Source organism: Chenopodium quinoa, unplaced genomic scaffold, assembly GCF_001683475.1.
Source record: "Chenopodium quinoa cultivar QQ74 unplaced genomic scaffold, ASM168347v1, whole genome shotgun sequence".
Taxonomy (NCBI): Eukaryota; Viridiplantae; Streptophyta; class Magnoliopsida; order Caryophyllales; family Amaranthaceae; genus Chenopodium; species Chenopodium quinoa.
Window position 1 is genome coordinate 2,644,502 of NW_018745251.1, and position 24,771 is coordinate 2,669,272.

The 24,771-nt window shown below is 33.9% G+C and overlaps 1 protein-coding gene and 1 pseudogene across 1 annotated transcript; both read left to right on the plus strand.

Moving 5' to 3' along the window:
• The first annotated feature begins 4,642 nt into the window (after positions 1 to 4,642).
• Positions 4,643 to 10,829, plus strand: LOC110711326 (annotated as a pseudogene).
• Positions 10,830 to 11,497: 668 nt separating this feature from the next.
• Positions 11,498 to 23,516, plus strand: LOC110711297 (DNA-3-methyladenine glycosylase 1-like). The gene is made up of 3 exons (XM_021889677.1): positions 11,498 to 12,831; positions 13,326 to 13,446; positions 22,930 to 23,516. The coding sequence occupies exons 1-2, from the start codon at positions 11,714 to 11,716 to the stop codon at positions 13,336 to 13,338; spliced, it is 1,131 nt and encodes a 376-aa protein (XP_021745369.1). The 5' UTR covers positions 11,498 to 11,713; the 3' UTR covers positions 13,339 to 13,446; positions 22,930 to 23,516.
• Positions 23,517 to 24,771: the final 1,255 nt, after the last annotated feature.

Below are 24,771 nucleotides of genomic sequence, written 5' to 3' on the forward strand. Positions count from 1 at the left end.
CCCACCATTCTTACTCAAATCCGACGAAAATCTACCGTCAACAGCACCACGATTCTAAGTTTCTAACCCAGAAATTGAAGTCCCAAAATCAACCACCATGTTTCTTCGATTATAACCCAGAAAAATGAAGAACCCCTCACAAAATTGAATCACCCACCTCCTTCATAATTCGAACAAAAATGGCCCATGATGCGAGTAAGAACCACGAGCCACAAATTCAAGGGTAAATATTGTATTATAAGCAAGGTCGAGATAAAGAAATTTGAGATTCAGCAGCGACGACGGAGTTAGGCGAAGCAGCGGTTGAGAAGAGGTTTGAGAGTTTGAGAATAAAGAAGTATAAAGAACAAAGAAGGAACTCAAGGAAGAAGAAGGAAGGAAGAGAAAGAGAGAGGCAAGAACAGAGAGGAAGCTTAGAGAGAGAGGCAGGAAGAGAGAGAGAGGCGAGCGACGATTGTGAGGAAGGAACCCTAATTTTGTTTCAAAACAAAAGGGGCATGTGGGGATTGTGGGCTGGGCTTAGTAGAGATTTTTTTTTTAAATATTAATTTATTTTGGGAATTCGAGTACCCGGGTATTAAAAAATGCAGCCCATGTCCCGACCCGGATAACATGCAATTTTCCCGGGTCGGGTACCCGTCCCGAAAAAACAGTTTTTCCCCCCAAATTTACCATCAGGTATTTGCCGGGTCATCGGAAAATCGGTTCGGGTTTTTTTGATACCCCTAATCACCGGGTTTGGTTTTAGGGAGACACAAATGGGTGTCTACAGTCGTCGACCAATTTCCTACTATAGACATTATTCTCTTCGTAAAAAAACTACCAAATTCTCAATTCAAGCCTTTGTGGAAAATGATTGAAAATGTGGGACACAACACATTCAAAGGATATTTTTGGGTCTTGGTGTTTTCATTCCAACAATTTTTAACTTTTTACCTTTGAATTGTTTAGGGTTTCATATTACAAGTAAGTGCATTCTCTCAATTTTGGGTTAAAGTGTCCAAATTTTTGGTAGAATTCTAGGTTGGGTTTGTATAATTTGTGTCAATTTTGCTAAAAATTAATTTTTTTTAAAATATATAAAAATTAGTGGGTGGATTATTACAATAGAAATTGATATGAGAAAATTCTTGTAAGTAGCTATTAGTTTTTATTTATAATTTTTATAGTAGAGTACTCATTTGGTCAAATTTGTGATCATACCTGGAATTTGATAACTTGTTGGGCCCAATTGAGGAACTAACGACATGTTATTAATCAATTTACATTGCTAGCCAACTAGTGTAGCGTTATTGACTATTTGCACTAGAAGACGAGCCTAGATAATATCAGTAAACTTTGACATAAAACAAAAGGTAGTGAATGGAAATTACAATTGAATAGAAAAGGAAAAAATGTGTTGGCATATGTATGTAGTCTCTGATTGATATGTGTAGTCTTATATACAAAATAGTCATATGTTTGGAGTAATCAACGGACAAATGGAAAACTAACTTGTACATGTATATATTGAATGGACAAATGGCAAGCTAACTAATACAAGTATATATATGATGGAACAGAAGCTAATTAAGCTAACAACTAACAAGTAGATTACAAAAGATTTCTACTTCTTATGTTGCTACTTTAATATATTGGTTTTCATTCTACTATAATGGATTGATACTTTGCTAAAATATTTATTTGGTTTTATTCTTTGTTTCTACAGATAATTTAGCCTAAAATATGGGTGATGATGTAGTTTTGAGGTTTTAATACTCTGGTAAAGACACTGACATCATTGTGCAAGATGTTGACAAGGTCAATTTGGTAAAACTTATTATTGAGTATGGGGAAATAGGTGAGCGAGAACAAACCCCAATGCCTAAGCATCCTGAGTTTACCTACATTCACAAAATGAAACATGTTGAGCTCAAAAATGACATGGTGCTAATGAAGATGTTTGTTGACTTGCCTGGGAGGGATTTGATTTACATATGGGTGGGGGAGATTTAAAAATCAACTCCAATTGTTGAAATTTCACAATCACTTAAAGCTTCAAGAAGAATGAATTCCACTGAAAGTAGTGATCATATTCAACCTCAGCCCACTCTAGACCAAACTAATGAACCTTGCCTCACCAAAAACCAAGAAACTAAAACTTTAAGGCAAGCCGAGGTTTACATTTGACATGGCTCCTCCTCACTCTCCTATTAACATAAATGAGTTGATTGTTGATAACATGGAATATTGGAACAACATTGAGATCACTACAGTTGAGCCTAATAGAGGGAGAGGAAGAGGAAATGGAAAAGTAATGGGTGGGGTAGGGATAGGGGAAAAGGAATAGGAAGAGTGACTAGCACACCAATTGTTGAACCCTTACCCGACCCCACTCAAGCAGTTTAGATAAGAAGAAGTCCTAGAAACCACCCTCAATCTCAACCACATATTATACCATCTCCGAATTTACAATCCCAAACAAGTAGTGCATTTGAGGTGGGAGAGTCACCAAAATATATTAAATTTTCACCGTTGCTGAATAAGAGAATTCCTAGAACTACAACAAAGAGGAGGGGCTTAATCACTACCATTTATGTGAGGAGAGGGAGTGCTGAACAAGGTAACAATAGAAGGCATGTTGCTTTTGACTTGATAGCTAGCCTTGGCACAGTAGCTGAGATGGACTTAGACTTGGATAATATTGAAATATACTCTCCTAGTGGACTTAATGACAATGACAATGAGAGTGCTCTATCAGATGATGATGACGAAGGTGAGGGACAAGATGATAAGCTAATTCCCATGATTCATGATAACTTTGACCCATATGAAGGCCTTGTTTGGGAAGATGACTGTGATGACTTGGATAATTATCTCCAAAGGCTTTATAAAAATGGTGAGTTTTACAAAGAAGAGGACTTTGGTAAAATTGTTGTTAAACCATGGCAACTTTACACAAAAAAACAACACCTCAGAGACGTTGTAAGGAATTATTGCATTCAAATTAAAATGGATTCTCTGTGATTGAATAGAAGACCATCAACTTTACGTACAATGTGAGGTGTAGTGATGAGAGGTTTCTTTGGAGATTGCATGCATCAAGACTTGTTGATGGTGTGACATGGGCTATTAAGTCAATTAAAGGATCTAAACACACTTGCATGGGCTTAGAAACTAGGAACCCGATGGTGACAACAAAATGGGCCTGCAAATTGTTGTTAGAAGACATTAAGGACAACAATGGCATTCCAGCCAAGGCCCTTAACGAGCTTCTATGGTCAAGATATAGGGTTCAAATGGCACAAAGTTCACTTTATAGAATGAGAACTATGGCATTAACTGAGATTCATGGGAGGGCATGACATTTCATATAGTTACTTACCAAAGTATTGTGAATTTATGAAAGAAACTAATCCAAATTCATTAGTTACTGTGCTTGGAACCCTCCAAATCACCCTAAAAAGCCTCTTGTATTTACTAGTATCTTCATATGTTTTAAGGCTACACTAGATGGGTTGTTTGCTGGATGTAGGGGCCTAATTGATGTTGATGGAACATTCTTGAAAGGTAACTATGGAGGTGTGTTTCTCTTAGCTGTGGCACTCGATGGGAATAATGAGATGTTTCCTGTGGCTTGGGCTATAGTGTCAGGAGAAGATGAGGAAACATGGAAATTTTTTGTGTGGCACTTGAAAAAAGCTCTACATCAAGGTGATAGAGGTGATGACTGGTGTATAATTTCTGATAGACACAAGGTAATATTATATACTCCATTAATTAAACTCTATTAATGAAAATTGTTTATAACTACTTGCTTTCGTACCACTAACTTATTTTATTATTTGATTTTTTTTATAAAAAAAACAGGCCATTGAAAAGGTTTGTGTAGAATTATGGCCAAAAGTTGGAAAAAGGTATTGTTATAAGCATCTAAGTGTTAATTAAAAGAAACCCTTCTCAGGACCAAAGATGTTGCAACTATTCTGGTTAGCTTGTGGTGCATATTTAGAATTCACCTTCAAAAAGGCAATGAAACAAATTGAGAAGGTTAAACCTGCTGCAAGAATTTGGTTGGCCAATTTAGGTGACCAAGAGAGATGGACAAAACATAAATTCAATCCAACACTAAAATGTGATGTTAACAAGACGAATTTTGTTGAAAGCTTCAATGCCACTCTTGGGATTGACAGGTGTAGGCCTGTTCTTACCTTACTTGAAGGTAAATAATAGTGAAACTATGTGTATGTTATTAAAAATTGTAAATTTATTAAACTACTGTTGACTTGATGTTATTGGACTTAAAATTGTATGTTTTTGTTTTTGAATAGGTATAAGGAGGGTCACTATGGTTAGGCTGGCTACAAGAAGAGAAATATGTGAAGAATAGGATAGGTGTGATGTATGTCCAAACATTGTTAAGAGGGTTCAAGTACTTTGTAGTGATTCAAGAACTTGTAGGGCATACTTATCAAGCTAAGGGGAGTATGAAATTGTTGATGGGAATTCATCTCGTTCGGTGAGTCTTAACAACCACACATGCCTTTGCAATGCTTGGAAATTGACTAGAATACCATGCAAGAATGGCATGAGGGCCATATTACATGCAGGTTTGGACCCCTTAAGATTTGTGCACGAGTGGTACTCTGTAAAGAGATATAAGATGGCATATGCTAATGGTATAAAATCAGTGCCGGATAGAGAGCAGTGGCCTCAAACCGATGTGCTAGTCATTGAACCTCCCGTGATGAAAAAAGAAGTTGGAAGACCACTGAAAAATAGAAAAAGAGGTGAGGAAGAGCAGAGAAAAGGGAAAAGATCTAAGACTTTACGGTGTGGTAACTGTGGTCATTTTGGCCACAATATTTTGACTTGTCAGAGAACCCAACACAAAAGTAGAAAAAGGCACAAAGCAAGAAGAAGAATGCAATATAGAGCATTGTTTATTGTTGTAGTTAAGTGTCTCATTCAATAAGAACACTAGTTTTCATTATACTATTGCGTTAGTTTACGTCGGTTTATTATTGGACTACTTTTGTGTTTAAGCTTGAATCTTAGTTTTAGGTTTAGCTTTAATCTTAATTTAAGTAGTTTAGTTTAAATTATTTATTTAAGTGGACCCGACATTCTATATATCATCATTAACATTTTTTTTTACAGTTTATTATTATCATATGTCTTACATCATATTCTACTTCATACTATTTTAAGTTGGAGTACTATTGTTTAATATACTAATGCAAAATGTATATAAAAAATATGGGGAAGCATGTTTTCACATATTACTCTAACTTGATTGAAATTTTAAATATACTACATGTAGGAAATATTTCAAGCATTATCCCTAGCTTGAACCCCACTGTGATCATACACTAAAGTACGATGGCGTCCAAAGGGAAAAAAGATAGAGCAAAAGAGTTGCCAACAAGTTTTATGAACTTGTAAACCGTTCACGAGGTGAAAGTTACACCCCTTAACAATCCAGGAGATCGTCAACTCCAATAGGTCTGGAACCATGACTGGTAGTTCGGGGATGAAGGTAAAAATCCAACCTAAAAGAGATTGAACCTGCCCTAATAATAGGCCTCTACTTTATTCTGATTGTATTCATGTGCGCTTTCTGACTAACATGCAATCAATATGTTTACCCTAAACCTGTTTATCTATGTTGGATGAATATTAATGCACAAATAAATCTATTATTGGCGATCACTTCAATTATAATCAAATTAACCCTAAACAAGATTATTAATCATCTTATTAAGCATGATTACAAGTACTCATTCCCTTTAAACATGCATAAAAGGTGTGATCAAGCAATAACAATAATATAATCAAGCAACATAATAATCATCATAAATAACAACAATTATAAAAATAATAATCATGTTAAAGCATAACAATAGCAAGATCCTAGGCATGATACTAACAAGATTAATAACAAACCCTAGCATGTCACTAAACAATAAAAATCAAAGCTTTAGTCCTAACATGATACTAACATGAATATTAGGAAAAGAATAGGAAGCATCACAGGAATCATAATAAGCATATTTGATATTAGAAATTATAGTTGTTACCCTAAACATGATACTAGGAAAATCAAAACGCCCTAACATGACACTAGGAATCAACATAACAACCTAAGCATGATTTCTATATCATAATATCAATAAAATCAATTAAAGTACTTACTTGGATGTCTCGTATCTCTTTCTAATAACAAAATACACACATTAGTAACTTCAAGGAAAATAATAAAATCAAACAACTAAATTAAATAATAATTGAAAGAGAGATTTGGGACCAAACCCTCAGAAATTAAAACCTTTCACGTCTAGGGCGAAGGCAACTTCGAATTTGGCTAGGTGTTTCTTGGTCTTGTGAATGCGGAATTTTGTATGCAAAAGGCTAGTTTAGAAAAGATTAAGAGAATCTTGAAAACTAGAGAGAATAAGAAAAACTAGAGAATTGATAGTTGATGATGGAAATTGATGATTCAAAATGGAATTTTTAGGAGGCTATTTATAGAGAAAATCAGCCGGACGGATAGAAAAACAAATCAGAGTCTCGACGAGAATAAAACACGATTGGCGCCAGACGCTGGACATTAGCGCCAGGCGCTGAAGGTTAGCGCCAGGCGCTAATAACTGGCGTCAGGCGCTAATAGTCGTTTTCACGAATTTTCTTAATTTTGATAAAATTTAGCTGTACAGAAGGGCAAAATCGTATTTTCCTTAAAACTCTTCTTTTACTCTGATTAAAACTCTAAAAAGTCAACCAAAGTCAATTTATCAATGCTAATTAAATTAGGAATGAAATGAACCTTCTAGAAGAATCTAGAAGACTAAAATCAATTCTAATTGCATTAGGAATGATAAACTAATATTAGGCCCTCCTCTAGATCATTGGGCCGCATATAAAAATCAAACCGAACCCAGTTTAGTAATTTGGCCATAACTTCCTCATTATTCATCGGAATTGGGCTTATAATATTTCGTTGGAAAGCTCTTTTCAAGCCTCATCCAACTATACCATTATTAGACCCTTTCCATGGACCAAACAAAACTGGATTGGTCGTTTTCTTAAAAATAGGTTTTCAAAAACAGAGAGAAAGAAAAGAATTAAAAAACTATCCGCAACACTAGACTTTCCACACTTTCACCTCATTCGATTAAGATTCGACAAGAAAGGTACTCATCACTGGGTTTGGTTTTGGGGAGACACAAATGGGAGTCTACACTATAGTATTTTTATTTGCCTTTTAGGGTCCTATTGCTAGTTGCTAGTAGTCGCCACTTTTTCTTTCATTTCATGGAGGCAAAGCATAATCAATTATCATGAAAATAAGACAGTTTCTAGTTAGTTGGTCAATTATCATGGAGGAAATTAGATTAACTATAATAATTAACCAGGGTTAGGACTATTTAACAGAAAAAGGTTCATTAAACATGCATTTAACCTACTAAGGGTTTGTTTGGTGGTAGCGTTTTGAGTAGCGGGTAGCGTTTTGAGTAGGTCAAAACACTAGTAGGTATAATTAGTAGTGTTTGGCAAGGTAGCGGTGTAAGTAGCGGGTAGCGGTAGAGGTAGTGGTTGGATAGATTTTCACAAACGTTAGGATAAGAAGCGTTTATCCCACAAAAGTAGCGGTGCATCATGTCAAAAAACTTTTTTAAATTTCTCATCCAAATTCCCCCATCATAAAAGTTCCATCTCCTATCAAATTCCTCCATCATCAAAGTTCTCTTGATCACCAATTATCAATTTATCATTGTTGAAGTAAGAATTCTCTCCTAAAATATATCCCTTGTTTCTTTGAATTTTTATTTTTTTATTCTGAGAATTTTTTTTTTAAAATTGATGACATGATTTTGTATTCTTTAATTCGTCTTTTGGGTATTTGGAATTAAATATGTTTATGTAATTTACACAAGATGATAAATTAGAGCCTTTGGTGAAATTTTGATAGAATTTATTCCCATAATTTCGAGTGTTATAATTATTATTAGATTTTTGCCACTACCAACTATTCAAGATTATGCTAATTTTTTTTTCAATATATGGTCTTTGTGATTATTGATTTGTCGGTCAAAGCTATTTAAGGTTTTAGAAGTGATTATTCTAATGGTTGATTTACTCCTATGTTCTGACCTCGTATCTTAGAATTTATGGTCAAACAAAGCAAGCTCACTTAGTAGCTAAAATTGTGCCTAATGGTGGGGTTAGTCAGACTTTTATTTTAGCTTTAATTACTTTCAGTACTTTCTTTGCTTTGCTTATTTTGTTCTAAGCTTAGTTAGTTTGGTTGATTTAGTTTTCTTCCAACAGTTGGTCTATATATTTGCTAATTTTACTCCACTAGCAATATGCCAGATTTTTTTGGGCTATTTCTTGAACATCTTTTGTGTTTTTTCCCATAATGTAATACGAAGTATATAAGTTTCGGTTCTTTGTTTAAAAAAAAGTAATGCCTATTATTCTTATATGCTAGGCCTTACCTATAAATTGAAATCAGAGTTGCAAAAATTAGAAAGTATTAAATATTTGTTATTGAACTAAAAATATGTGGTGTATGTGCTATTTTGTTAATACTTGGTTGAATTGATGATTTTATGTGCTTGGTGGTTAGATGGCCTCATCATCGAATAAAAAAATAATAACAAAGGAAACACGGGGCGGTGAAACACGGGGCGGTAGTTTTAAGTGGAGTGACGAGGATTCAATCACCCTATGTGATGTTTGTCTTGCATTTATAAAGGAAAATGGGAAGGAACATTTTTTAGGTGGAAGGAAATTCAAACAGATGTCGAACAAAAAATTGGTCGTGAATTAAGTAATTCAAATACTTGCAAGAACAAATACGATACAATGAGAAAAGATTGGCGTCATTGGAAAAGCTTAAAACAATCAGAGACGGGTATAGGATGGGATCCAAAGTCAGGAAAAATTGACGCTACAAATGAATGGTGGCAAAGAAAAATCAAGGTGTGTATAATTCATAATTAATTTATTATATAATCTTCATATTAACAATTATAGTATGAAATTATGTTTAATAACATTTTAATTTTTATAATAATTTAATGTAGAAAAATTCAGAATTCCAAAAGTTTCGACTTAGGGGTGTAAACTTGGAGCTTGAACAAAAGTGGGAACAGTTGTTTGGAGATTATTATGCAACAGGAGATAATTTTTTTGTGCCCTCAGTAGACCCCATTGAAGATCTGACCATACAAAATGACAATTTAGAGGAAGGGAACTTTGAAATTAATGGTGGCAATACCTATTTTTCAAGTGACCAATATGCTCAAGATTTACTTAATGATGAGGGGAATTTTTTTCAACATTTTAAAGAGCAAGCACGTAATGATGCTAACTTAGGTAGTTCGGGTAGTAGGTCATCACAAGTGACTAGTGAAGCTGTAAACAATGAGACTCGTCCTTCTAATAAGATTCAAAATCAGCCTCCATTAAAGTCTAATAGTGGTCAAGTGAAACGTACAAGAAGACAATCAGTAGGATCTGCAATTATATCTAAGGGAATTATTGAAATGACAGAATGTGTTAAACAAATTAGTCAAAGTAGTACATCAAATGTGTCCACAATTTCTGCAGCAATAAATACCATAAGTCGTATGGTGGAAAAAGAGTATTTGGAGAAACATAGTGAGTTTTGGTGCTTTGCTACTACTGTCATTGGAGATGCACCTAAAAGAGAGATTTTTTGAGTACGGAGGATGATGATAGCAGAGCTAAGTGGTTAGAATATCTATATATTAAGGGTAATAATTAGGACTAGTTTAGAAAAAAAAAATGTTTTTTTTTTTGTTTGCTCCGGTGGTAAAATAAAAATGTAGATTTGTTCTATGTGAAATATTTGGATTATTTGTGTTATGTATGCTTTTCCTAGAGAAATTTTTCAGTACTTTTTATTATAGTCTTATTCATGACTTATTTTTATAATTGACAGGTTTGTTATTAATATGGATATTGATGAGGAAAGAATGCGCAATCTTTGGATTGCAATTGCATTTACAATATATTTGATGCCTACATATTTTTATAAATACATATATAAAGAACCATGCATGACTTCAATTCTAACAGAAGAGATGTGGGTACAAGAAATGTTGATTGGCAATCCTATTCGATGTGTCAATGCATTTAAAATGGAGCCACAATTATTTTTAAGATTATGTAATGATCTATCATCAAAGTATGGTCTGAAATCTAATTGTGATATGTCTATTCATGAGAAAGTTGGCATTTTTTATATGCAATTGCTCAAGGTGCCTCAAATAGAGTTCTTGGTGAGCGTTTTCAACGTTCTGGTGAAACTATAAGTAGGGCATTTCATGATGTCCTCAATTCAATTGCTTGTCGAAAATTCAAGGGGCTTGCATATGATATTATAAGACCATATGATCCAACTTTTACACATGTGCCGGCAAAAATAACAATGGATGCAAGATATATGCCTTATTTTAAGGGTTTTTTTTTGGTAGTGTTGTCATTAAAATTAGGTAAAGTTTTGATATGAAAGACTAATATTTATTGTATTTCAGGATTGTATTTGATGTATTGATGGTACACATATAGAGGCATGTATACCATAGGCTCTACAAATGCCTTATAGAGGAAGAAAAGGAATTCCTACATTTAATGTATTAGCTGCCTGTGATTTTGATATGTGTTTCACGTTTGTATCAGCGGGTTGGGAAGGTTCCGCGCATGATACTTGTGTATTTCTTCGTGCAATTGAATCTCCAGCTTTTAAGTTTCCTAAACCGCCCGAAGGTGTGCATAATTCTTTGAAATTATAGTATATATTATCTTTAGGTAATTAATTAGGTAGTTTATGTTAATATTATTTATATTGTGAATTAGTGATAGGTAAGTACTATTTCGCCGACAAAGGGTATCCAGATCGAAAAGGTTGTCTTGTAACATAGTAGCCTCTACCACTACTTTTGCCAAACATGACCTAATTAAAAAAGTAGAGGGTTACCATTGAGAATTTCCTTTTATTTTTTAAATTTTATTTTTATTATTATATATGCTTAGTATTTAAAAAGACAAACCACAATCACCTATATGACACATGTCATCCTAATTCACCCATATGCCACATAATGACATAACACATCCATTAATAATATTTCCTCTTTATACTCCCTTTTAAAGTAAAAGATAAAATAAAATGTTATTGAATGCTAAAGTCTTTATGCATTCCTAACTTGCAAATTTGAGTAAGAAAATAGAGTGTTTCATTTTCATTATAAAAAATTGGTTGTACTCCTCTCTATAAACCTTTTAATGTAAAAGTTAAAATAACAAATTATTTAATGTTAAAATCTTTATATTTCTAACTTGCAAAGATCTACTCGACGATCGTAGTTTTTATGAAGGAAAATTCTATTTGATTCAATATCTTATGTATTTGTTAACGTCGAATCTCTATTGTAGATGTCGTATGACTTTTAATTAATCTAATATTTTTGCTATTCAAAAAAAAAAAAAACTTGCAAATTATAAGTAAGAAAATTAAGTAAATTATTACAAAAAAATTACCGACACATACAATACAAATAAACAACACATTTCAAGGAAAATAAAATGAGCTACAATACATTCGTGGAATGGGGCAAAAAGCTAGTTTTTTAATAAAATGGGCTCCCTCTTCTCAAACACCTCCTAAGTTCAATTAGCTGTAACACAGAATCATAAAATCATGAAAACTGCATCCATCACCTCTTCCGGAACCCCATCATCGGCCGCCGCTACCAACGACGCTGCCGAAGCTCTTTCGCCAATGGCCGATCCAAGCCACCAAAATGCCGAAGACGATATTACTCCTGTCCTTTCTTCCGCCTCCGTCACTGCCACCGCTACTGCCACCGCTCCAGTTGTCCCAACTGCTGAAGTAGTCAATCTACGACCGCCGGCAAAGCTCCCTTCTCGTCCGCGTAAACTTCGTAAATTATCCCCGGAAAAATCTGAATCGTCGATGAAGAGCAGGAATAACTGCAAAATTGTCACTCGACCTCGATTAATTTCTGCAACCCACCAACGTTCTATGTCGTGTGAGGGTGAAATTGAGAATGCTCTTAATCATCTTAGAACCGCGGATTCAAATCTTGCTAAGCTTATTGACATTCATCCACCCCCGACATTCGATTCATATCAAACTCCTTTTCTTGCCCTAACAAAGAGTATTTTATACCAGCAGCTTGCTTACAAAGCCGGAACTTCAATCTACTCTCGTTTTGTCGCTCTTTGTGGTGGTGAATCGGGTGTTGTTCCGGCTACGGTTTTGGCATTGACGCCTCAACAGCTTCGACAAATCGGGGTTTCGGGCCGGAAAACGAGTTATCTCCATGATTTAGCGAAGAAATACCAAAATGGGATTCTCTCGGATTCCGCCATTATCAACATGGATGATAAATCTTTGTTTACTATGCTTACTATGGTGAATGGAATTGGGTCTTGGTCTGTTCATATGTTTATGATTTTCGCTTTGCATAGACCAGATGTGTTGCCTGTTAATGACTTAGGGATTAGAAAGGGGGTTCAGTTGTTATACGGTTTAGAGGACTTGCCTAGACCCTCTCAAATGGACCAGCTTTGTGAGAAATGGCGCCCGTATCGGTCTGTGGCGTCTTGGTATATCTGGCGATTTGTTGAGGCGAAAGGAGCTCCTACTTCTTCTGCTGTGGTTACTACACCTGCTGCTGGGATGAGTTTGATGCCGCAACAGCAATTGTCGCCCCTACAGTCACCTCACCAGCAACAACAATCGCAACACCAGCCACAGTTTCTTGATCCCATGAATGGCATTATCAATATTGGGTATTAATTATGTTATACAAGTATTTTTTTCTGCTTTATGTTGATTATAATAAGAAAGATATTTTTTCATCAGTCATTTTTTTAGGATTGTCTATCAGTAGAAGAGTAATCTACTTGTTATGCTATGCTAAAAATTGCCTATGATTAAAATGAGTTAATTGTATCACAATTCCGTTTTGGTGATTCAGTCGTGTGTGGTCTGTAATTTCTACAACAGAAACACCTACTTTAAGTGACACTTGTTAATGGAATACTTCCTTTTTATTTTTTTATTTATATTTCCTATCTAAATTGGACTATCTTATAGAGTTTATAAATTTTAAAGAAACCCGTTCCCATCTACATAAAGAATGTCCTATTTGGTTATTCATGTACTTGTTTGGAATTAGCCGTCTCTTATGTTAATTTTGTATTATCTTTGTACCAACTTGTAATAATAGATGTGTTCTTTTGCTGATATCTTAACAAACCCTTATGCATATTTGTATTTTCAGTCAGTTGAGCTGAATGATCGCCTACAACATTTTGTAATTAACTCATCTAACTCCGCTAAAGGATGTTATCCATGAAAATGAGGAAAGGGAAAGGCTTTGCTTAACTTGTTACCTATGAAAGGTATATTTTGCTCATCGAATCTTTTTTCTGTTAAAGTGGTCTATATTATTTCATTTTTCTTTTTCCAAATTTAATCATTATTCTTGTATGTTTGGAGTTTACAGAAATAATATGAAGTTTTTGTGTACTGAAATTATATAGAGTTTGTGTTTGTGTGCTTTTGTGTGGGGATACTATGCTATTTGAGTTACTTTACCCTCATCTATTCATATCTCCTGATTTACTACCAATAATACCGTTTTCATAGATGGGTTTCTTTAGTTTTCTCTTGTATATTGCAATGTCAACATGTGAGATTTTCACTCCCTTAGATTAGTCACACCCATTAGACCTGTGTAGGGTTTTATACAAGGTTTTATACAAATCAATTGATATCATTTTTTCATATGTTATTTGATGGTTTTTTTTTTTTGTTCGTGGGTGGTAGGGTTATTTTATTGTATTTAGTATTGTTTGTTATAATTAATGGATGTTGCATCCAAAGTGAGGGAAAAATAGTGAATGAAATGCATTGGATTAATAACATTTAAAAGTGTTGCAATGAGATGACCTACTAAGGAAAGTCATACAATAATTTAGGATGGATAGAGTATGTATTGTGTACTTTGTGAGATTGAATTCACTTCTTTTGTAAGATAATGAAGGGTGGTAAAATTGAAATTTATGTATCTTATTTCATATAGAATTACTCGTTGCTTTAAAAGCTGTCATCCTCTGCTCATTATTAATTGGTCGTTTATTTTTTTTTTGTTTGACAAGATTTATTTATAGGTTGTTGGAAAGTTGGTTTTATGGTATTAAGAATTCTTTACTCCCTGCGTCCCATAATACTTGACATAATTCTCATTTTCATACGTCCCACAATATTTGATACGTTACTAAATATGAAATGGAACCATTAATAAGATAATATTTTCGCACTCCTCACTACCCCCACCTCAACCCCACTTGTTGTTTTCTTTCATTTTAGAAATATAAAAGGAAATGTTTTATATAATAAACAAATGCTGTAAATGGACCCATTTATAGTTTTCTTAAACTACTTGTCCATGGGACGGAGGGGGTATTACTCTATTCATTTTTTCTCTACCCACAAGTATGTTGATACAAAGACTAATAAAAAAGAGGGAGAAATTATTTTGTAGGATATCTTAATATTTATTTTAGAGAGGAAGAGAAATGTATTTTTTATTTTATTTTATGGATCCCATGGCGACCATTTAATGTTTGCATCAAAATCTTTTGCCGAAGGGAATATTGCAAGTATAGTTGAAGGGGGAGGCGTGCATTGACCTCTATGGTCCATATTGGGTTTGTTAATTTTAATTTGAAGATATAAAGTGATGTGGGAAAAGGAAGAACAAAAACAAAAAGTCGGTAAAGCTAAAAATAGCAAAAGGATTATTACTAAAGTATTGTAATTGAAAATTTATTTATGAAACTGATTGACTTAAATCCAGATCAAACAATAAAAGATTAGTCGTTTATGAACAATTGCTTAGGGAATCATGGTGTTGTAAAAAAGTTATGCATAATTTCTATACAAAAGTGTAAAAAGTAAATAATTCTAACCATATGTTGTGTGTAAGTTGTTCTGATCCCGTAAGTGGTGTCGGCTACATGAACCAAATTTAATTACTCCGTGTAATCATCAACAAAGATCCTCCTCTTCCATTCCTTACGATCCAATGCCTCATCCTCATGTACATCTATATACTTCATATCCTTCCTAACTCCTTTCAACCAAGTCATTTTTGGTCTCCCTCGTTTAACCTCTCCATGGTCCCATGCTTCTACTCTTTGTACCGGTGCACCCTCATGTACATCTATAAGAGTGCTTGAGTGCTTTGAATTGGGGGTTTGGGTGTGGGGGGGAAGGAAGGGGAGATGTTGATAGGAGTTATAAAGGGTAAAACCTAGGTAAAAATTTCAAATGAATATGGTGATATATATGGGATTTAAATTTGAGCATGAAAGTATAATTTAAAAAAAAAAAAATTGTACTAAAGTAGAAAGATTCAATATGAAAACTTCTTTTTGAAATGCAAAAGTTGGAACATTGTTTTACATGGTGGGAGTATCATTAAACAAAGGAAGTATACTCGACTTTGATGGGAAAGAGCCTTTCTCATTAAAGTACTCCCTTTGTTTCTTATTTCTTGCAACAAAGGGGCGTTGCACATTTCCCAAGTCAAAATCACCGAGGGAGCTTAATCACCTATTAAGTGCATGTGCTTAAGTTTTAAAGAGGAGGAAATTGTGGTGGGTCCACCTTTTTAAAAAAAGGTTCACTAAATCCTACCATTAGCAAGTTTCACTAAATCAGTCCATTAGGAGATTATAATCACTAGTTTTTTTTTTTTTTTTTTTTTTTTTTTTTTTTTTTTTTTGAAATTGTTATGTTTTTAATGCTTTGATATATGTATTTTAAGGCAGTCATGTAAATGTGGGGGTCCTTGTTTGTGAAAACAATGTTGCATAAAGATGAATGTAACCCTTTTGGATATTGTTTTTAGAGTTGATAGTAAAATCCATTTAAGAAAACCATGAGGAAGGGTATGGTTATTTCAAAGACAATGTGTAATGATGTAACCTCCACATTAAGTTCAAATGAACTATGATGGAGCAAATCAACCTTTAGCAAGTTTAATTCAAATGAGTCCCTTCATCATTTGGTAAAAAGCACAAACAAGGGGCATGAAATAGGATGACTTTATCACAAACAAAAGAAAAATGCCCTGTTTCACCAAGGCTTCAAACATGTTTGTTCTCTCAATTTAATGTCATTGAGAACATTTTAGGGACTCGAGTAATCCACGAGGTAAAAGATTTAAATTTAAACAATGTCAAACAAGCAATTGATCATCATTTATTCCCTTGTCCAATTCGTAACCATAGCAAGCCAACAAATAACATTTAACACAAGTTGCATGTATTTCACCTCATTTACTCGGAATTAAGGACTCATATTCCTTATAATTAGGCAACAAATACAAGGTAGCATGTATTTTCCTCAAATAAGGACTCATATTCACCATACTTGCATGAGGGAGGGACTAATAAACCAAGGAGTATGAGGGACTCAAAGAACACATTATAAGAAATAAAATGACAAATTTAAAAATTAGGGTTAGAAGAGTTATATGTTGCTAGGTCACTAAACCATGCTGGATGAATTTCCCTCGTAGATATCCTTCATCGAAATTTTGCAGTCTGACCCTTTTCATCCCACAAAGAGAGCCCTTGTTCTGCTGCTTCGCACTGACGGACTTGGCTTCCTCAAGTACTACCTTTGAGGCACCAATAGAAGCCTCAATAGGTACAGGGGACTTGGGCTTGTTTTATTTAAGCTTAATTTCAGTTCTGCTCCAATCAATTTAGTTCAATTCCTAATTTCCTTCTCTCATAAACAATTCATTTTAACTCTATAAATTCAATTTAGCCCCAATTAATTCAGTTCATTTGTTTTTCAGTAAATCGAAAGAGGCCCGTAGTTGGCCCATTAGCGTTGGACCCAACTTCCACAACCTCCCCTTCCAGACTACCACCTTAGTTGCCTTTTTAGGGTTTTTCTTGTCTAAATCTGTCTTTGCCTCACTTTCATCATATGATGAAATGTATTCAGTAAGCTTCACACCACGAATGTGCCTCTGCCTTTGCCTCACTTTCATCATCTGATGAAATGTACTCAGTAAGCTTCACACCATGAATGTGCCTCCGCGAGATAGGCCTCGGAGTAGCGCGACGAACAGGTTTCATTTTCTCAGTTCCCTGTTCACATTTTACCTTTTGTATCGAGGAAGACCTTCTTGGTGTTCTTGTGGGAGATTCTCATAGCAAATAAGGGTTGCGTTGTTAGGGTTAGAGGAACTCATTTTGGTTAAGAAAGTAGGTCACATCTGTCAATTGCAAAGGTGGAATTCTGTAAAAGGTGAGGTTGCTGAATAGGAGAGAAGAGAGGAAGAATTAGGGTTGCGAAGGAACCAGAAATGGGCTCAAGCCTATTTGGCCATGGAGTTAATGCAAGTAGGTTTGAGAGATGGCAATGAATGCAGCAGTTAGGAAGATGATCAAATTTGTTCATTAATCTAATGAGTGAATAAATAGGCAATAGTTAGGGTTTGATAATTTTTGGTGGGATGGATTAAATGATGATAAGATATTAGGAGATTAATTAATTATAGGTTAGTGTGAATCCACCCGTAAATCTGAGTATAATAAGGGTAACATCGTAAATTCAACTTGAAAAACTTACTATAAAAGGAAAAAAATTTATTGCAAGTAATGTGAAGCAACCTAAAATGGCAAATGTTGGAATAAATAAGAAACTGAGGGAGGAAATTATATTTATTATAATGACTGTTCTAGTCCATTCTTTCCTTTGAAGTTGTTTAGGTCTCATCGTTGTGTTTATAACATATGGTTTAGTATCAGAAGGAAGGTCGATAATGATCTCAGGTATTGATGTGGTCCTTTTTATAGAAGTCCTTTTTTTTTTTTATTACTCTGCCGTCTACTTCTTAAGCATCAAGCTCAGAAGCAACGAGCGTAGACCAAGGGCCAAACAGGAATGAGGCTTCCTCCTCAGGCTCGGGAAGTTGGATGCAATATAATAACCTCCCTTCAGATAACGAATCTGCTGCATCATCGACCGACCGGACCCCGGGGCACCTGCCGCAAGGAGAGGAGGCTCCTAGTCAACCCGATGAGGTGAAGCACTCACTTGCGAAGTAAAATCAAATTCGTTGTATGTGGTCATCGAGTCTGCGCTCTAACGTTTGTATTTTTTACGGAATGAAGACCTTAGGCTGGAACTGCTTTTGCGTAAAAACGAAGAATAATCAACAAAATTCTTGATTACATTTCGGACAACCAGGAATCCCTTTTAAATTCGCGCCAAAGCCTCGTCTACGAGTTGACGGTTAACGATTGGGAAAGGGAGCAAAGGCACTTCCCAAATCCCGTGGACGACGTAACCTGAAACTTTCTATTTTGTCGAGCCCGACTTTGGTCTCAGTTACTCATCAAATGGCACTCAGTTCATTAAGCTCATAGCTAATAGGTTTTCTTGGTGAGTTTATTTTGATTGATTAATCACAAACAGCCTTTGTTCCTTGCGGAAGTCTAATGGACAACATTTTGCTATCTCAGGATTTAGTAAGGAATTCTCATAAGGAGTCCCTCTGCCCTAGATGTGCCATCAAAGTGGACTTTCAGAAAGCGTATGATTCCAACAATTAGAATATCATTTTGGATACTCTACATTGCTATAATTTGTGATCCATTTTCATCCAATGGATTAGGGCATGTATCGCCACTCCTTCTTTCTCTATTCAAAATATCTCTACCTTAGGCCACTCCTTCTTGCCCCCCTTCCATTTTCCCCTTCTTATGATGGCAAAACAATGAATCTCAACCCATCTTATCCTTCATGTGTTCAATCTGATCAAACTCTTGTTAGTCTAATCAATGCAATTCTCACTGAATCTGTTCTTGCCTTGCTCAAGTTGTTGGTCTTCAAACAAAAACAATATATTAGCAATTTAGGTGGTATGGGTTTGTTGAGAAAGAGACTATTGTCTTTACTTAAATCTTATATATTCAGAACCAAGATCTAATGAGAACCGAGTCTAATATGTAGAACCAAACTCGTCCCTTAAAAGTAAATTAAAAGTAATTTGTATTCATTCGAAATTAATATATATTAGCAACTTCGGTTGCTTTGGTTAGTTAGTAAGAGCCTATCATTTATACTAAAAGCGTATTTATAGGATCAAGATCCAATGATAGCCAATTTCATCCCTTTAAAGTAATTCAAATAAGCATTAAAGTAAAATATATTTTTGGTAAAGTAGATTTTAGCAACTCTTTATACATAGTATTTGATTTAAATGATGTCCTCTCACCAAGGATATGCTTATGTTATGTCCTCATCATGTCCTTGATTTAAAATGATGGATTGGTAAGGTTTAAAAGAAACTATTACCATCATACTCGTAAACTAACAAACACATTAAATATTTTGGATTATTGTTTTATGCATGGGAAAGCTATATGTTGTGTGACTGTTTGGTAGGTCAGCTTTATTTTATAGTGAAGCAATATGACATGAAAAGTCATATACCATAGCTAGCTACATGTCAATCTAGCATACAATTTGACTGTTGTTAAATAACTTATATTCCTAAAGTCTGCTTATATGTTGCCAATCAATGTATATGGAGGAGTTTTGGAATTTAATCAAGGAGTTTGAGCTTAATATATATCTACAAGCTAATTCTGTGGATATCTTAGCTTGATGAAGGCTATTCTGACTGCCTTAGACCATTAATAAAAATGATTCTAGCTGAGTCATTTAGAATTAAAGCTCTTTATGCACTTCTATTGAGCCCAATGATCTGTTCAATGACTAATTTGAGTTGAATAATCGAAATTGAACTTTAGAGAAACTTTCTATGCTCACCTAAGCTTTAGATGACCTATTTAAGTCAAGCACGTAGCAAACCTCTTGATATTGGGAATAAATTCATTACTCCATTATGATATAGAATAGGTACAGTTTAACTAGGGCTGTCTCACTCTCTATTGTTTTAGATATTGCATTGAATTGAATCTACCTTCCTTATATAATCCATGGTCCTGCCATTTTTTTATTTTATTTTATGTCTTAGCAAAGCAATTGACTCAAGATTGGATGTTAGAAATGAGGATTGAAATTGGCATGACCTTATTGTTAAGGATTATGTAGTTAGGCATGATAGCTTCTAGATTTTTGTTTCATGGTACCAGATAAAGATGGTGCATGAGAGGCATGGTATTACCATATTGGTGCACACATGACTCTTTTTCCTTGTTTTATTTATTTATTTTTGACATGTTTATATCTAGTTTCCCTTGGGTCTTGATTGTTGTTTGCCATAATTTCTCATTTATCTTTACAATGAGGTAAAGTGAAGTCGTAGACTCGTAGCATACTAGGTCCCTTGCAATTATCTTAAAATTACATCCAGTGTTAAGGCCTTGTTGACTCCTACAGGGTAGCCAGATCCTTAGATCAACTCCAATGGTTGTAGCTAGGGACTTGGTTACAATATTAAATAATCCCTAGCTACTAGCTTAACCATTGGAGCTAGAAATTGCAATTAGCTAGGTCAAGCATATTAGCTTTGTCAAGCTAATTTGCTTGGAAAAAAAAACTTGCTAAAATAAAACTAATTAGAATAAATAAAATGAAATTTATCAATTTAAATTAAGGAGGTGTGATTCATTTAAATAGTAAGCGATTAGCTAACCATTGAAGGTAAAATGACAATTAGCTTAAAAGCTTATGTGACATGACAAGCTAATTTGACAATTAGCTTGCCATTGAAGTTGCTCTTAGTAAAAAAAATAAAAATCTAATATTTTTAAATCTAGCAAAACAAATATGGTGCAATGTTGTTGAAAGATGCCCTTACCCGACACGTATTCCACAAATGACCATAAGGAAGATGAGATTGGTTACATTGGCTAGACTGTCCATAAGAAGACAAACAGCATAGTTAGGCAAACGTGATTAATAAGAAGAGCATGTGGTAAATGTTCTTACTTATCGAGCCTATACCTTGCTTCCAACTCTTGCTTGCCCAGTCGCCCTATTGAAATAAAAGTCTAAAAAGTTGGGTGTTTCATTATGTTGACCATACATTTTCTTTCAATGGTCCATGATTGAATCTACTTACAGCAAAATTTATTTTTATGGGTTTCTTCTGTATGATTCAATGAATACAATAGCTATAGTGCTTTTGTCTATGCTTTGTTTACTCTCTGTAATTTTGTGTGAGTGGGTTAGATGTCTGTGATATCTTCTTGACATTATCTTCCTTGCCTTTTGGTCCCTCCTTTATGATCCAGTATATTCTCTTGGTTCTGTGAATCTGTATGACGATTAATGAATTTTTTGAACTCCCTGAATCTCAATCTCTTTGTGATCTATCATTCTATCTCCCTTGGGTTTTGTAGCATTAGTAAGGACCGATCCCTATGTTTGCAATGTAAATTTCCTAGGAAAAATTGCTTTTGCAGCTAAAGAGTTGCTTTGTACATTTACCACATTTATACAATTATGGATATTGCCTGCTGATGGTGAAATTTGATTGCCAGAATAGAAAACTATCACAGGCACCGAGGCAACTGGTTCCGATATGTACTGTACTACTGTAGGTAGAAGTACAAATGTTGTCCTGTTTAGATATCATTGCGTCAATCATGATGCTGCGCTTCAATTTGTTTCATTTTAACTTGGTGACACCCGTTGTATGGCTGTATAGTGTATAATATGTCCATTAGGTCAAGGTCATTAAAATTGACAATCATGACCTGCTTGGAGTTGAGCTTAGGTCGATTAAAGATTAACTAGATGACCATCCTGTTCTTGATTGTAGAATATTTCTTAAGTTTATTTCATCTCATAAGATGCGAAGCCTCATGTAATGAGAAAGATGAATCAAAAAGTTGAGTTATTTTTAACTTTGTTACTATGACGTATGAACATTTTTGTTCAATAATGTTCATATTTTTTGAAACAATACTACTTTATATGTGTTATTTGTTTGTTTGAAGCATAAATTTCTTTACAGCTGAATTTTCGAAAACACATACTTGCGATTCATACATAATGTACAGAGTACTTGCATATAAAAGATGGTTGATGAGCTCTTTCATTTTCTGTTTAAAAAAACAAAAAAGAACATTAACTTGAGGCACAGAAGCAATGTCTCTAGAGCTCCAAAAAATATGTACAGGTGCTTCTAGTCCCCTTGTATATATCTTATTTTCTCATAAGATAAAGGTATTTAGAAATTATTTCAAGCTATCACTTGACTTTGATTAGACCAGATCGCCCCAAAGGAACGTGCCAACGAGGGCACCACCAGATGTTGTAGACAAACCTGACCTGCTAAAGAAGAAGCTGAATCTTAACTTACAATCCCTCATGTTATATCGTGTTAAGCTTGCGTGTTAAGCTTACTGAGCTGATTTAGTTTTTGTTAAAGTTGTATGTTTTGGCGTCCTACGCTTAATTTAAATGTATAAATGTTTAGGATGAATGAATATTTGAACTGCACGCTTTTTACTTTTGATATTGTATTCCCTCCGTTTCATAATGTTAGTCCCATATATTATTTAGGGCGTTTTAAAAAGATTTACCCATATTAATATATATTTAATTTATAACGTGATTTGTTTGGAATTTATTGGTTGTGGATTGATGATATGACTCCAATTAAGGAAATCTTTACCTTAAATTATGCAATTATGACTTGTTCTTTCCTAATAAAAAATCAAAAAAGTTAAATAAGGTACATTAATTATGAATTATGTTGTACTTTAATATTAGATTCCAAATATATTTCTTTTCTTATTTTATGTGAATGATTCCATATGACTAACATTATAAAACGGATGGAGTATTAATTTTTGTATAATTTACAATACATTCAGCCGCATAACAGCTGAAGCCCCAATATTCTAAGGTTGGTGATCAAGGATGGGCAGGAAGGAATTGATTTGATGATTGATACTTGCCTTAATCATGATCTTTTGGAGACTCTGAAATGATGTATCTAATTTTAATATATATTGAATTTTTTGGATGTCTAGTTAAGTTTGTGTTTTTTGTATTAAGAGCTTTAATGGGTTGTATGTCATAGTAAAAGGTATGTATCAGAATTTGGAATAAATTAATTGTTAAAAATTATTGACTTGTGCAGGAATTTGACAATTAAGTATTTATTTTAATATTTTTTTTTTATAAATGTTTTTTATTTGTACATTAAAAGGTGTGTTTCGTATGATCATAGGATCCATAATAGAATGATCATTATTCAAAATAATAGAATGGTATCAAAAAAGTGAGGGGAGAAGATAGGTGACCATAAGTGTTGTTAATCTGTTATTATGAATAGTTTGGTTGATAACAGAAATGATTCAAAATTCTAATTTACTTTTTGTTGTATGAATTTTTTTTTGTTAATTAATTTTATATTGTAGCAGATATGTTGGTAACTTGTTTTCAATTAAAACTTAATACCCGTTCAATTTTCCCGGTTGAATCAACAAAAAGGAATGGGATGATATTGAAGAAATAGATCACATAGTGATTGAGATTAAGGGTGTGTTAACATTTACTGAGCTAAATTGAATTGATTGGAGCTGAAATGAACTGAATTGATTAGTGTTGAAATGAATATTTATAAGAGAAGGAAATTAGAAGCTGAACTGAACTCACTGGAGCTGAAGTGAACTGAACTAAAATTAAGCTGAAGAGAATAGGTCCTAAAAGAGTTCAAGAGCCAAGAGACTATACTGGATCGTAATAGAGGGAGCAAAAGGCAAGGAAGAGAATGTCAAGAAGAGAATGTTTTTCCAATGGTTGAATAAGCAAAAAGAATGAAATGTTATTGAATAGCATTTGTTGAAAATTTATCAGTCAAATTTGGTTAGGATACCCATGCTAGTTAAAGAAAACCATGGTACCTCAATTTGATGGGTAAAAACATAGCTATCAATGTTAGACTCAAGCTCAACAATTGATTTAATTTTTAGGATTCTCTATAGGATGAGTATGAAAGGGTCTTGTTGGAGGTCAATGATTATCTTTGATCATTGTTTGATGATTTCCATATTGGAAAAATGGAAACTAATAATTCCATTTTTGGGTTTTTTGTTCAAAACAATTCCACCTTTTCGAATTCCCAAAATAATCCCACCTTTTCAAATTTTCAAAATAATCCCACCTTTAACATCCATCTACTCAACACAAGCCTTTTAATAGTTTGTAAAATTGGTAACCTGTTTAAGAAGGTGGCTTGCCAAGACGACGACGACAACAACTAAAACACCAAATAATAATAACGAGAACAACAACAACAATAATAATAATAACGAGAATAATAATGACAATAATAATAACGAGAATAATAATGACAATACTATTAATAATAATAATAATGACAATAATAACAATAATAATAAGGAAAAATTATAAAAAAATAATCCCAATTTTCATCAATTTTGTTACAATAATCCTAACTTTGGATTATTCTTGAACTAGTTCTTTGCCCGAGCGACGCTCGGATATTCACAGGAAGAAAAATTATATTTACATATTATTAAAAGTTTGTATTTGTTTATAGATTGTGTATATTTTTAATATTTTATTTATTTAAATTTGTTGTTATTGTTCTATTATTTAGGCTATATATATATACATATATATATATATATATATATATTGAAATAAGGCTGTATATTTTTTTCATCAATTATCCTTTTATTTTCTAA

Excerpts from the sequence above, each read along its gene's own strand:
- LOC110711297 (XM_021889677.1), top strand. The coding sequence starts at position 11,714 with ATGAAAACTGCATCCATCACCTCTTCCGGAACCCCATCATCGGCCGCC.